General features: G+C 38.8%; 1 protein-coding gene across 9 annotated transcripts in view; it reads right to left on the reverse strand.

Moving 5' to 3' along the window:
* DNM3 (dynamin 3) overlaps positions 1-16635 on the reverse strand; it is a 292881-nt gene that overhangs the window by 125582 nt on the left and 150664 nt on the right. For 6 of the 9 annotated variants that reach the window (XM_075616718.1, XM_075616717.1, XM_075616721.1 and 3 more), the window contains one exon: positions 14024-14133. The exons of the other annotated variants lie outside the window; for them this stretch is intronic. In XM_075616718.1, coding sequence (XP_075472833.1) covers positions 14024-14133 — 110 coding nt within the window. The remainder of the gene's footprint in view (positions 1-14023; positions 14134-16635) is intronic. 9 annotated transcript variants of the gene reach the window in all.

Here is a 16635-nt window from a genome sequence, read left to right on the forward strand (position 1 = left end):
TCATGCCACAAACAAACTCATGCTAATTTTTGCTAAAGTAGTCAACATATTCACCAAATGTGGGAGATATGTGATGTCTCTATAAGATAGTCGGGCTTTTTGCACTTTTTGGCAAACAATTAAATGTTAGCAATTTTGGTATAACAATCTTTCTAGTTTTTTTTACAAGTTAGTTGGGAATATAAGCAAAAAAACCCCAAACATTTTTGCAGGCTAGTTATTGCAAATGCACAACTATCAGCAATTGTTTTGCTCTGTGGTCACCCTTGGTCCATGGTGGGCGAGGCCGTTCGGAGGCAATGATCAAGGTAAAGTATCAATTTGATTCTGCGGCATGACAGCCTGTCCCTGTCGCGTCTACCCTGGCCAGAAAACGCTGCAGCTAAAACGCGAGTGACGTCACGTGCAAGGTCGCGAGTGCGCGCTCACTATGGACCCAGCCTTAGGGGAGACCACAAGATATTGGGGTCCATTTATCCAGGTCTCCTGGATGGCAAAGTGGAGCAAATTTGGAGGAATACACAGCACCATATTCATCAAAGTAAAGGAACGGGTACAATGGTTTTTGCACTCATTTTGTCCAAGTTTTTTAGCTATGACACATTAAAACACAGGAACACCTAGAACAATTATAATAGCTCCATGATTATTCCATAACAGGTGAGATATTCAACCTACTAGGATAACATATTTGGTATCATATCTTTCAACACAATACAGCTCAACCCCGTTATAATGCGATTACAACGCGAATCCGCTTATAAGGCGGTGCAAACGTGGCTCCCAGTTTTCATATATATGAATACTTTACAACACGATTATTGGTATCTTAAATACTTTATTGTACAATGCATACAATTGTACATTATTTCTAATGCGATCCGCTTATAACGCGATGTGATTCTTTGGACCCCAAGCACAGCGTTATAAGGGGGTTGAGCTGTATAAAGAATGTTACTATTTGGTCTATCTTTAGATATTTCACAAAATTGTTTCATACAATGTTTCATATTTGATAATGTATATTCATCAACAAATATGAAACAATTTTGTGAAATATCTAAAGATGTTTCATATTTGATGATGAATATAACAAAAAACATTTGCAATTCATTCTAACAAGTAATGCTTGTATACAATAACTTTATTTGCAGATCAACTTTAGATGAAAAACTATGCACATTTGAACTGCCATATTTTTGTTAAAAGTTAAAAAGTCGTGCTGTAACTTTACATAAAAAACGTGATTCCTATTTGTACTGCGTTTACTTTTGGATCTGGAATCATTTGGCAAATCCTCAGATGAGAATCATTTAAATCTGACTTACCTAAAACCAGAATGATATTAACATGGTATATGTTATCCTGAGATTTAATTATAATGGACACATCAATAGTCAGATATACAGCAACCAAACTCCAGTTAATTATTTCCTTTTGGCTAAATGCAATCAGCTGAAATTAGTGATAAAAGGGATGTCTGTTGGTCAACTCATATGAACATTAAAAAAAAACTGCTCTGATGACGATAATTCTCAAAAGGAAGTGGTTCTATTGAAGACATGTTTTTTAGCTGAAGGATATGGTCAAATATATTGAAAGTCATTACAAGGGGACAAGATTTAAAAAAAAAATAAGAAATAAGAAATAATCTATTAATGCAAAAACGTCTGAAACACACACACACACACACACACACACACACACACACACACACACACACACACACACACACACACACACACACACACACACACACACACACACACACACACACACATATAGCAACTGTAAATATTACTGTATGTTCATTTGCATGTCTTAGGCAGGTCTGCAACCCTGTCTAAGGGCTTGACCCCGCTGCCTACTGTGGCGGACGCTGCACGCACGAGAGCCCTCCCCTCAATGGCGCCGGGCCCGCTGCGAGGGGGGGCCGCAGCGCTGAGGCGCGAGCTGCTCCTGCTCTCACTAGAATTGAGAGCAGGACTCGCGTCGAGCGATACGCCACGCCCCCCGGCGGTTCAGCCAATGAGGGCGAACCTGCCGGGTGACGTCATGGCCGCGCCCCCGTCACTCCCCCGCCACGCCCCCTTCGGTCTCTCTTCCTGCAGCTCCCTGCAGACCAGGTAATCGGCTGCACGCGCCGCCAATCTCGCGGGCGCGCGTTGCAGCTGAGTTACCGGGGCCTTAGCCTGAGATATGCAAAGGAACATACTGTAATATTTACAGTTGCTTTATGCTTTACTGTGGAGGGTTTTTGTCACTTTACCCACCATAACCTTAATAATTATATATATATATATATATATATATATATATATATATATATATACAGTGTTCAACAAACCTATACATTTGCTCGCCCCGGGCGAGTGGATTTAACCCCCGGGCGAGTAAATATTGGCCCAAGCAGCACACGTTTGGTACTAGGTGGCGAGTAGATTTTTTTGTGTGGCGAGTAGATTTTTTTGTGATTTGTCAACCACTATATATATATATATATATATATATATATATATATATATATATATATATATATATATATATATATATATATATATATATATATATATATATATATATAAATTATGAGTTTAGATGTATTACTACTACTATTTGTAACCAAGCCAAGAAAAGAAAAATACACAGTACTTAAACAATTCAGATTTAGCAATACACACTTTATTGATATATTGTACAATGAATAACCCAATAAATTCTTCCTACTGATAATATCTCTTTACATTTTATGTTGTGGTACTCCATCAATATTTGCTCTTCGGATAAACTTTGCTACACTTGCCATTTCATTTCATGTCAACAATATGAATTCAATGCTAACTTGATGAATTTTAAGAACTGAAATTGAATAAAAATAAGCAATATTGTCAACTTTAACAGTTCGACTGCAATATTGCTTACTTCCATTTACATTTTATATACCACATGTTCTATCGCTAGAAGATAAACATCACTGAACTTATAGCAGCAAATTCACTTTAATTAAAAATATTTTTAATATATAAAAATGTATTCTGGCCTGATGGAGTACAAAGCTTTGAGAACTTGTCTTGAACTCAAAAGGTATGAGGGCGCTAAGTATGTTTGTATTGTGTTTAATAAGAATCTTGGCCTATTGAGTACAGTTTAAGGTGGCTCAGAACCTATAAGTCCTTTAACATGCGAAACCATCAATAATCCTTTTATTTGTAGCAGAAGTCAATAGTAATTAAGATATTTATAAAGGGTGCAATCTTACATTGCACAAAAGTTAATAGAGGTAAAGACCAACAGGGTCCCTTTGCTCATTGCAGTCTCTGCCCATGGCACTATAATTAAACATTGACTTGAACAAGGTGTTACAAAGACTTGGAACTATGGAGGTGCTTAATGGCTACAAGCATTAATGCAACGCTTAAAGCTCACAAAGTTAATAGTGGAGATATTTAAGTGTTCTAATCACTACTCATCAGTATGATTACAATTGTCCGATACTCATTGTGACAGTAGGGGTAGATTTGGCTGCTCTTAACCCCCTACCTGTCAACGATATGATGTATTTATGTATGTACAGTTTATTGCACCAGTCCTATATATGTTATTCTTAAAGTATGTAAAACAGTGACGCTCCGCCCTGTTCAAGAGGGCGGACCTGCAGGGGTTAACTCTCACTTGCAAAAGGAGCTGTTAACACATCAGAGTACGGTATTATAGGACTGGACACTGATGGGATTAGGTCCATTTTTGAGGAACCAGGGAGAGGTTGACCACCTGCTGAGTAGACTTGCTGGACTCTACAAGAAAACTATAAAATGGGGCTATAACTGTATTGTGTGGAGGGGAATTTTGTGGGCATTGTCCTGTATCTACCTACTGTACATCCTGTCTACTATGTTAAGGATAGGAATTGCCATATTTGTGCTTGCCATTTTGGGCTTCCTGGCTCACTTTCAACCCCAGTAATCTCAACAATCAGGGTTGGGGCCATGTACAGAGACCAGCACAATTGTTCCTACCCAAACTAGCTTGTATCTCTCCTATTGGGGCAGGGGATTGGGACTCCTTCTCCCCAGCCACAAGAGAGTCCTTCTGGACCTGATGATAGCCTTTGTGAAGACTGTGTACTGACAGAGCTGAAAGAGCTGACCGGGAGTCAGCAGAAAGGAACCAAGGAGGACCAGTGCAGGGGTCTGGAGCATCCGGTGGGTCTGTATGTGTAGCGTCAGACTGAGCTGTTTGGAGTGAAGCAAAGGCGGGGAATTTAAAATTCCTAGCAAGGCAGTGCTGCACATACTACAGAGGATAGTGGTGCAAGTTGGGAACGCATATTGGGGTAAGCTTCCAGATGGGGGTCTCACACCTAGGGCTTTAGGTCATTATCCCAGCTAGCCGAGTAAGTTTGTTGGTGTGTTTTATGTACTGGAGGTTTGTGGAAACTTTTTCAAATAAATTTACTTTTGTTCAACTCTGCAGTTATGTCTAGTGTACTGATCCCTGGTGTAATTTGCCTGATCTCCCGTGACACTCATTTCTTTTAGAAGTTCGGGAAATAATATAACTAGGAAAAACCACATCATTTCTTTTTTCCCACACTAAAAGCTAATATCTATAGGAACTGCACGCTAATATCTATAGGAACTGCACAAGAGATGGATCAAACGTTAACATTTCATAGTTATTGTATGTGGAATAATGTCCTTGTGAGCAATTGAGGATAGGTTCTACTATCAATTCTTTAAGAGAATAAGTGAGTACCAATCTCCTATTAGAAATAATGTGAGATATAGTAATTTATCTTTTATAATAATGATTTGTTTATGTTTTCAAGGAGGCAGAGCACACTTCTCCACAGCTGAAATGTACTGGTAGCAACTTTATTTGAAACAACTTTGAGGGAAATCTTCTAGATTGAACAAATCTTTGGTACAAATGCTTATTGTTTAGGTAGATAATACAATCCTTAACAATATTTTGTATTTACAGTTCAGTGAAACATAGATTCATTGTTTTATCTATGGAAAGAGTGATTGTGGCACAACATTGGTGACTAAATATCAAACATTCTTGGTTTAACCTGATGCTATTCTAGTATAAAAACAAAGACAAAAGATATATTAAGGAATAAAAAACAGTCTGTCACAATTGTGGCGCAGGAAAACTAGGCCTTCAAATCTATCTCTGTGTAAACTTGTAGGCATATAAAGCACTACATAAACCAGTGCACCAATGAGGACGGTCATTGTGTCAGTAGCATGGTGCAATAAATGAAGCCTGACACTAAGCAATTCCAATAGAAACTGCACAGGGTTTATAATAACATCCAATATCCAACAGATAACAGTGAGATTATCTTTATATTGTTTTCACTGATCCCTCAACAACACCTGGTGCAGACGGCTTTTCCACTGTCTTGATTTACACATCTCTATAAAAACACTTCATTTTCAATTGATTATTTCAAGCTGCTGAAACTCCATCCACAGGCAATTATCTTTTAATTTCATGTGGACTTATCTGAGCTGTCTGTACAACTCCTGGTGCCAAAGGCATGAGCCTTTTCAAATGTTGTCACATGGCAATTTGATTTCTCTTTTGGATGGAAGTATGTAATACGTGGACTATATTATCCAAACAAATGTCTCAAAATAAGGCTTTTTCAACATTGGAACTATGTACAGTACTGTATATAAAAAGGGTATGCACACTACAGAAACTCCCCACCTCCTTTAAACACTTAGAAGAGCTGTGTTTCTGGGTAAGCTTGCATACATGAGTCAAAAAAAAAAAAAAAGAACAGGAAACGCCTGAAAGTTACAGTATATGAGAACCATATGACTGTAGCAAATATCTCTGAAACAGGGAGAGACGTGGGGGCAGAGCAGGACAGTGGAGGGAGGGAACAAGAAATGGAAGAAAAATTATTCTCTTATTCTGTGCCCATGGTTTTTCTGCCAAGCATTTACAGACTTCCCCTCTGCATGTTACAGGTCAAAGCTGTTGAAGTTTTAAAACCTAATGTTTGAGAACCCTTAACTTTTTATCTCAATAAGACACTTTTGTGGAAGTTACACATGAACAGTTGTGACTAGGCATGATGCTTTTTTAAGCTGTGGAGGTATCACGTGGCTGCAATGCATTATGTTGGTTACCTTCAAATGATCTGTGCCATGTGTAGCTCTAAGGGCAATACTATAGTCCTGTAATTATGATGTACTGAGATTAGAGTCCAATCTCCATTCAAGAGATTTCTAATTTTTTTTTAAAGATTGCTGATTTCTCAGCAACAAGAGTATGAATTATTTCACAGTATTCATATAATTTGTAGCTACTGAATATAGATGGCCAGATCTACAGAGCTTGCAAGCAGGCTTTACTTTTTTTGTACACTGTAGTCGTTTCCAAAGAGAGGAGGAACAATTGTTCCCCAGAAAATAAACTCAGTAAGAGAAACCAAGTCAGATACTGGTCTCTAGATTTCCACACATAAAGCCTGATTTACAGTACGATTTAACTGGGATTACAGTACTGAACTTTTATTGTGCATCTAAATAACTTATGTACAAGTTACAGTAATGTCCCTGTTTGATATTTTTGGATGCCACTTGCCTTTAGTTTGCTGCAGCATCAGTAAGATAACAACAACATAATACAGTATATCCAGGGAACGTATCCCAGAGAGAAGGACAGCTTAGTGAGAATAAATCTTTTCTTCTTTATGAATATATACAATCTGAGTTTACCTGATTATGTTTTAGACTTTGTTTCTTAAAGCACATCATGCCTCAGCTCTACTGCATCATTAAAATCATGGCATAGCGGGACCCTCCTGAAGTTTAGGTGTTTTACTTGTAGAATAAGCCACATTTTTGCTCGACAGAATGCAGGGGTTTAAAGAAAAGGTTTTACTGTACTTCAGTTTTGCACCTGGCATTTATTTATTATTTTATGTGGAGGTCCACACCAGTGCAAAACTTTGGTACATTTCTCCAAGTTATACAAGACATAAAAATTGCTTCCTTTACAGAGATCCAGCTTTGTATCCATACTAAGTTACAACTGGGAAATAATTAGGCTCTGACAGGCAGCTCTTTGAAGCAGCTTCCACACTGTGCTATTTCCTTTTGTTGCTGCTGGAGTTCTGCCCCACTGTGCACATCGTCTGCACTGATCGACAAGGACAGAGTTCTCTTTACAATCTATCTTATTTGACAACTGTTTCTTGCATTCCTTTGGTTCATTCTTCTCAGTTCAAATCTTAGTTGTTGAGCTTATTCTATATTTGTACAAAGTCAACTCAAATGCGCACATAAACTACAAGGAAAAATGTAATTATCGTCTTTTGGCCTTGGTGCACTATTGGAGTTTTACATCCTTAACAATATTTCACTAGGGAACATTTGGACCGTCCGACTGATCTGATACCAAATAGCTTCTCTACAGTTATACCTCAAAAAACCTTGGATGCAATCACTGATTGTGTGTGAACAGAGAGGACAAACTGTATCCCACCAAATTATCTGCTGCACTGCTGGTTCTGGTCAGTACCAACAGGGCAGTAAAAAAGTAGCAAAGTAGTAAAAGGATAAATGTTTCAGTGAATGTAACAGCCAATGTACTAAAACCAAATAAAATATGCGATTTAAAAAAGTATGCTTAAGCATTTTGGCCCATATTTATTGAGTGGTGCTATTTACATAAAACAACTACCGGCATCTTACAGCCACTGGGCTGTAAGCCGTTTTCTGGCACCAAAAGGTGTCTAATGTAGCACCACTTAGTAAATATGGCATGCTGGTTCATATCTACTAAGTAGTGTTCTGCCATAAAACACCTTTTAGCGCTGTAAGGTGTTGTGTGGCAGAAGGCTGCTTCATAAATATGGGCCTAAATGTTTTCTCATACAGAACTTTTGGGTTCTATGATATCTGCACATTTCCATTTGGTTTGTTTCCTATCAGTGTACTTGTAACACACAGTGGTTACTTGTAACACAGAGTGGTTTGTTCTCAGTGCATCCTCTCTGATTACTACAGTTGCATCATACTGATCTAAGAGTGAGTCAAAAGCTTTGGTGCCACCACTGTAAAGTTAATCAATGCTAGTGAGGGAAGATATACAAATGCAAACCTTTTAAAATACCGGATTTGAACAAGAACAAACTATGAAAGGTGTAGGAAAACAGAGTACTGTACAGAAGACCACTGGTCTTTAAAGAGCAAGAACAGAGAAAGGGTCCCGTTTTCTAGCACTCTTTCTAGCAAACGGGGGCCTTTTTCCTGTCTTGCTCTTTAAAGACCAGTGGTATTTTCTACTCATTAGCCCCAGTCACCTTTCACTCATTTATTAGACTGCAGCAAGAGCCACCTTCCCCACCCCATTACCCCTCTATTTAGGAAAATGGAGTGGCTGTTTGTAACTAAACTCTAACAAGTTACCCTTAGTAGCATATTGGGTTGTATATCTGGATTTTTTAATATCAATTTAAAAAACTGAAGTCAGTTAATTCCTTTATTTACAATTTTCAATATTCTGAATAGGGACATTAAAGATACATTTTTTAGATGTAAGGATATATAAAACTGCTAGTGGTATATGTACTGACATTTTCACAAAGTATGGATTGAAATTAGTTATTTGAGGCACTAAGTTTTCACTCCAATAGCCTCAAGGAATCCCTTCCATATAGTCAGTTCCTACTGGTGCGTAGGTTGTGGATGACAACACACTGGTGAAGGAAAGGATCCAATATATGTTGGGTAAATTTCAGAAACTGTGTTACAAATTAAATGCATTGAGAGTTAGGGCTCTATCTTTTGTTGCAGCCAAAAGCTGTCTCTGAAAAGAAGTGTATAATCCTGCTGGTATCTGTGTATTCCATACAATCAAATAGAGCAGGGGTGTGCAAACAAGGGGGGCTTGAGATTCTCTGCGGGGGCGCAGCGGTTACAGAGGCCCTGCGCTCTTCCTAAAGGCATTTAAATTAAATGTCGAGGGATCGGCGAAGGCCTCTGTAACTTCACTTACCTTGGCTCAGACGGCTTCTAGCGGCACGTCCCCATGGCAACGCGGGGTCAAGTGACGCCGCGTTGCCATGGCAATGTGATGTCAGAACGCCGAAGCCAAGGCAAGGAGGGGGGAGAGCCGGCAGGGGGGCGCAGGGGAAAAAGATTACGCACCCCTGAAATAGAGTACGACATATTGTGAACAAGTTGTGGTATGTTCTCCAGAGTGATGATAGGATAGCTGAACAGTTTGATGTTCCACCATTAATGTCATACAGAAGAACCAGGAATGTGAAGGATGTGATTACAAAAAACTGATTTATCTGTCTCAGGACAGGAGTCACTGTGGTTGCAATGGAGATGTTCTCTTGTGGACATTGTATCCACTGCAATGCGGTTACAAAGGGGAAAACATTTTCAATTACATATAGAGGAAAGTCTTATGCAATTAACCAGATCCTTAATTGTCAATCTGACGACGTGGTATACACCATATTGAAATGCCCTTGTGGGACTCTCTGTCGGGCAGACCACGAGGATACGGGCGAGGAGAATAGCTGAACATAAAAGTTTAATAAGAAATACATCACAGATCTCCTCGGTTTCTAGGCATTTTCAGGAAACATGGTCACCTGGTGAGTCAGGTAAGATTTCAAGAAATAGAACAGGTGATAAAAACTAGATGTGGGGGGAACCATATAACATTATTGAAGAAAAGAGTTATGGTGGATATATGAGCTGGATACCATGATGCATGCGCAGAGGCATGAATGTGGACAAGGATTTCTCATGAATTCTGGTATCCAACTCAATAAAAAATATATACAATATTTGAAGTATTTGTGATCAAAATGTACTTTAAATTATATAAAAATGATCCAGAGAGGAATCAAGTTGGAGTTGTCAAAATACATCATAGAGTATATCCTTAAATAAAAAAATAGGTTACTGCAAATGACTGTATGTAGTAGTGTAGATGACTTTATTCTGTAAGATTATAGGGGATTATGGTTAATGGTGTTAACATTATATCAAAATGTATATAAAAGAAATTATAAATAAAATACACTGTTCAAAGCTATAACATAGGTATATACAGTCTGAGAATCTGTGATGTTTGTATATTATATTATATGTTAGACTTTAGATTGCAAATGTATTAAATGAGTATGTATATGCACGTATATGTATGTAAATGATATCTTGTATTATGCACTTTATTGATGTTTGTTTGCTGGGCATGTTGCCCTTACTACAACAAATGAGTACATAGTAGGTGCCTTTTTATGTATCACAGTAGTTTCTATGGTAGGGGTGGTTGTCATGGCAACATGGTGGAAATGTGATGCTGCCATGGCTACAAGCCGACATGACATCATGACGCTAGTTCGCCCTCACATGTGGAGCACATGTGCAGTAAGAGGTATACACCTATATAAAGGTACACAATATCACGGTAACTTTAGACTCTTGATAAAGGGCTGCTGCTCAAAACGTCGAGACTCTCTGGGCAAGTATGTCAGCTATGTGTTTTTTATACATGCATTGGTTCACTTTATGTATTTACCTTATGTATGCACATTTAAATGCAATTTGGATATTTTTTCAAAGACTGGCATCCCTCTAATTTTTATATATCCATGATAGATATTTTCCCCTTGTATATTGGTTATTATATTAAGAAGTATGTCTAAATTGGTCAAGTTACACACCATATAACCTGACATTTTGTCTAATTTGAAAAAATATAACATCTAATCCATTTCCTTTTCTTTTAGTTTATGTTTTTATATGAGAAAAGGATGCTGCTTCCCAATGTAGCTTTACACAGATTTTGAAGCACCGCTATTTTATCATGTAATTACAGTAGCTACAATGATGCACCCAGACATAACTTCTATTTTCTGAATGTAGACAACCAGAGGTATCTTGCGATGGGTCCTTTTGAAGTATCATACAAAGGCTGAATATGTATATTGCCCCTTTCTATGACAGATAAAATAACAATTGTTAGATTCTTCTGCGCCAGACACCCACCCCCAAAAGGCAGAGTTTCATTCTTTCAAATATGGTGATATCCTAAATTACAGAGGGCAAAATAAACCCCATGTTTGTGCCAATACAAATGAGCCTGTGGGATCTTGTGAAATAGAAGAGTTCAAACACAACCTAAATACAGCTGTATATTCAACATGTGTTTAGGGAGTTGATTTTCACAAGACGCCTGAGGAACAATTCTACTCACACAAATAGGGCAGTACACTTGATTGAAGAGGGCTTTTCCCTCTATCAATCAATGGTACACATATTTCTAGGAACAAAATAAATATAATTCAGATTTTTTAAAGAATTGTGTGTGTTTACAAAATATAAAAGCAAACAGCACACAGAGCCCCCAAATGATGAGGAGCATTGAAAACAGAAACCATTGGTGGGCAGCGGGTTAGGGCGGACCCTCCTAAACTTTTCTGTCATCCGTGGGGTCCAGTGGGGAGATGATCCATTTTACAGTCCCCTGCAGTGCTTCTGCAGCAAGAGGCTGCATGCACACTGTCCATCCCGAGGCTCCTTTCCTCTGTGCCTGAGTGATGATATCATCATCCATAGACAGAGGAGCCCCAGGTGGGACAGTGTGCAGACTCGTGCTACAGGAGCACTGCAGGGGACTGTAAAGTGGATCACGTCCTCACCGGACCCCATGGATGACAGAAGCAGGTAGGGACCAGTGTGAGGGCTGACCAGGGGAAGGCAGTTATGTTGGGGATGGTCTTTCTTCCCTCCCCCCAATGAGCACTAATAAGGTCCGTTCCCCCCATCCCCATTAAGAGGGGGTAGTGGGGATTTGTAGTTTAAAGTGAGATAAGCTGGACTCCTCTCAGTTTTTTATTAACTTTTTTTTATTAAAGTAATAACTCAGATCACCTTTAGTAATCCGATTTATGATTGCTACTCATGATTCCCTGACAGTCCCGAGGAGCAAATGCAGCTAGTGATGGCAGAATCAGGCCCCTCCCTTGCAGAGAAGGATGTTTTATACGTCCTAAGGACCATGCAATTGCCACTTTTGGAACATTTATAAAGGTCCTAAGGGCAGTGGAGGGGTTAAGAGTAAATATTTTGCTGAAATAAAAAAGTTCTAAAAGGATTTCATTAGGAGATATGTAATCAGTGTTAGAAGGAAATATAAAGGCAGTCTGTGAGATCTAGTGAGACTGCCTTTTAACACATACCATTACTAAAAAGGTTAACGCACCTAAAAAAGATATCTTGTAACTAGAAAAATAGCATTGTATGCAAACAAGAGTTAAAATTAACTTGCCGTATTTGGTGTATATTCCAGCAACTACCTGAGCTAGGTAGGCTAAATGTTCATTAGGAAACCATGAGAAATCATGAGCTAATCACGCCTGAATTATAATTTATTGTGGTTTTGGCAATTACAATTTTCATCTTAGGAATGTCTTTTTGATAATTTGTACACATCAGTTAAACAGAGAGGATGGTCTAGTGGGAATGTCACTGCCTTTGAAGATGGCGAATCGGGTTTGATTCCCAGTGTATGCAACTTGTGACCTTGGACAAGTCACTTTCTCTACCTGTGCCTAGGGCACAAAATCGATTTTAAGATGCATGGGGAAGGTATCTGTGCTGGACAAATGGGAAGAGAGGGGTATCCAGAGGCGCCTAAAACAGCTAATATATACAAAAAGGATATCTGAAAACCAAGCCTGTTGGCTGATGGAAGGTTGCTCCTCACGGTGTGCTTTAAAGAAAAGAGAAAGCACAACATATAGCGTAATACCGTAGAATTAGGACTAACAACACTTAAGACAACATATAATCAGCTGAAAACTAAACAGGTGAAATTACACAATAAAACAATTTAATAACAATTAATAATATTACATATTATACATAAACATGTAGTAATAGGACAAATAAAATTGATTGAAGTGCTCCGCAGCACCGATGGTGACAGTAGCAGTGCCTACTCACCAGATGGAATAGGTAAGCAGGGAAGGACGCCGAGTAGATTTAGAACGGCAACAGCTGATTCGGCTCGCCGTCGGCTACAGCAGGCTAGATGATTGGCATCCAATACAGATTCGACAATACGTGGGGGAAATCACCATGGGTCAAGCTGCAGAGTACAGGAATCGCCACCTTACGCCATCCTTCCCAGCGTGCTGCGGGAGACCCTGAGTATAGCCCAACACACACGTGTGGATGGAGACGCCAGCCAGCAGGAACCAGCTTACAGAAACGAGATGGGATACTCTCTAAATTATCCACCGCCTGCTTACCTATTCCATCTGGTGAGTAGGCACTGCTACTGTCACCATCGGTGCTGCGGAGCACTTCAATCAATTTTATTTGTCCTATTACTACATGTTTATGTATAATATGGAATATTATTAATTGTTATTAAATTGTTTTATTGTGTAATTTCAGTTGATTATATGTTGTCTTAAGTGTTGTTAGTCCTAATTCTACGGTATTACGCTATGTGTTGTGCTTTCTCTTTTCTTTAAAGCACACCGTGAGGAGCAACCTTCCATCAGCCAACAGGCTTGGTTTTCAGATATCCTTTTTGTATATATTAGCTGTTTTAGGCACCTCTGGATACCCCTCTCTTCCCATGCTATAGTTCTGACCAGGGGGTCAGTTTTTGTATCCTAGGCAGCCCCCTTTGTGGGTTTAATTACTTCCACACAGGGTAGTATATTATATACCACATTTCACTTTGTTGGTTAGCGCTACCTTTCTTTGTTGTTTTTATGTGCTGGACAAATGGTAAATATAGAGGTACCCTACTGACCATGCTTCATATAAAAAAAGATTGCATTATTACTATATATCTCTATACTACATATTACATATCTCACTCTGGAGCAATGCTGAAATAAAATACAGCTAAACTGTGCCTGAAGGTTACAGGTAAGGAAACTTCTCTCTGTCTCTCTTTATGCACATTCACTGCCTGCCATGCATTATTGCTTTACGTTTGGTCCTGGTCGTACCTTTGCTCCGTGTTGAATAGCGCAAAGATGTGTTTGCTGGACATGAAGCCTTTTTCCACGTCACGGACCTTCAGGTTGTCCAAAGGTAGCATGTATTTCTTCTCTTTTTCCTACTCGGAAAAAAAGAAGCAAAAACAAACCAATAAGCCTTGATACAGTAGAGGTCTCACATAGTGCCAACATTGCACAGCATTACTTCCTTCACCTCAATTAAACCTAAATGAGCTTGGCAGCTGGATGGGACTGTTAGCTAGTCAAGGAATATCTGAGAAAACACAGTACCACTAGCTCCTGCATACCGTACCAGATTGGTATCAATCAGTGTATTGTGTGTGGCTCTCATGACTGCAAACATGAACTTGTGCTGGACAGCAGCAATTATAAATCAATAGCACCGAAAAAAGTAGTCAGAGGTCTGTGTGAATTTAACTGGACTCACAGTTTGGTTGCAAATAGACAGGTGTTTGCTGCTCAAACCCTAGTTAACCTTCTAAAAAAAATGCCTTTGATTAACCTCTTCACTCTGAGGTAGACCTATACCACATTAGGACTTCATTCACTTCACAGCACTAAATCAGAGTTACTATTATGATAAACATAGGTTGTGCTGTATTTTTCCTTCATTACTCTTGTGTGATTCCTGCATTACTCTTGTACAGAAATGAGTGTATACAAACAATCTATTAGAACATACAGATTTAGCCAGACTCATTGTTGTTGCAGACAGGGCAAGCCATGAGATCCCATGGCGGGTGGTCTTATGTGGATGTAATGGACCAGCCACAGTGATGCCGGGGAAAGTCGTGGCTGTCCCTTTCCCAGAATCCACGGTATAAAAAAGCTACAACCAACATCTGTAGGAAAGGCATATTATTTCTGATTACAGAAAATCAAAGAAAATCATTATAAAAAATATATATATAATCAATTCAAATTAGAATATAATGCAATAATTGACCCATTTCAATTTTTTCTCCTTTTAAACCAGCAGTCCAAGCTGCTGTTTTTTTTTGTTCCCCCTTTGTAATATGTGCATCAATACAATCCACACAATGATAAGTAAATAGCTAAGTTGCCAATCGATCCATTTTCCTGTGATCGATCAGCGAAGATTCGGCTCGGGGGTTCACCAAATGGTTGTCAGTGCAGTAAAAGAGGACCAAAAATCTAAAGTTCTGAGGGGAAGATTATGTGACCAGGCAGTCACTAGATATAATCGGGTTACTGCTAGAGATAGGAGGCAGGGCTCAAAAGGGGTGTGCCAGAGCCTGTTTCAGAAGAGGAAGGGGATATGACTTTGTAAATGGTGACTATAGAAGCAAAACAAATGCTTGTTACATTATAATACATTACAAATTTAATTCAGTGTTTAAAAAAATAAATGCTACAAGTATTTTCTCATAGTGCAGAACTGATTTATTTTAAAAAAAAAACACACACATGTAGGATATTGCTTGGTCTGCAGCTTTAACAATGGTATAAATATAGACTACATCCAATGTGCAATATGTTAAAATGCTTAGCTAAAAACATTAGAAGAAAAATTCCTAACAATATACAATAATGTATGTGATTACAGAAGTATGATTTAAAATAAAGAGTTACTATTGATGAAAAGACACAACTTGGCAATTGATTGCCATTATTCTATTCACAATACTAGATATGAACACATTTTCCTTTTAATGACTGGCATTGATGTAAAATATTTTGTTTCCTTAGTAGATATAATTTAATATTCTATACTATTCTCAAAAATAGTACTGGCAATGTACTTAGTACTGTACATGGTAAACGAGGAGTCATAAATGTCTTGCCATAAATGGTACCGCTACCACTTTTTTGTGAACAATCCTTAAGTTCCTGCATCTCTATGCAACCTAATTTGGTACCTGAAACACTTGTGAAAAAAGAATCTTGCCAAGGATCACAATGAATGCACCTCCAGATTTCCTGGTTTATGCATGTCAACATGTTAAAGTTTCTATTAGAAAGTTTCGGATGGAAATTAGGGGGGGTGGGGCTTTTCATCTTCCACTGACTTCAAATAGAAGTTAATTGCACTGAGCTACGAGCCTTCTGATTAATTGATGAAAAAAAACAACTATTATCAGCAAGCTAAATAAAAGCAAGTTTACCAAGAATAAATATCAATTATAAATTTTATTGTGTATTACCATTGGTGCCAAACCAACTCCATCTTTGTTTTTCCAATCACAGGATACACTCTAGCCACATACAGCGTGACATCTTTGTAAATAGATTCTGGTAGTAAGAAAAATTGACTGTACCGGTTTGGCTGCACTAGGGCCCACCCTCAACCCAATGGAACGCAGTTCTGGCACTCATATTAGCAGTCAGAACAGTGTTCCGGCATTTCTAAAAGGCCCCCTCTCCCTACCTGTGGAGTGGTTGTGGTGGCAAAAGTTGTAGCCCACCCAGGTGGACCTAACACAGAAGTTAAGCCCCATCAGAAGTCAGGCCCAACTTCCGCAATCACCACCTGGGTGGGCTCACTATTGCCAATCTTGGTGTACAGTTAATCAGATCTTTCAGATATTGTAAGAAGACTCACTGATAGGGCCACCGACACTGAAACAAGTGCTTGAGGG

This window comes from Ascaphus truei, chromosome 10 (genome assembly GCF_040206685.1).
Source record: "Ascaphus truei isolate aAscTru1 chromosome 10, aAscTru1.hap1, whole genome shotgun sequence".
NCBI classification, from domain to species: Eukaryota; Metazoa; Chordata; class Amphibia; order Anura; family Ascaphidae; genus Ascaphus; species Ascaphus truei.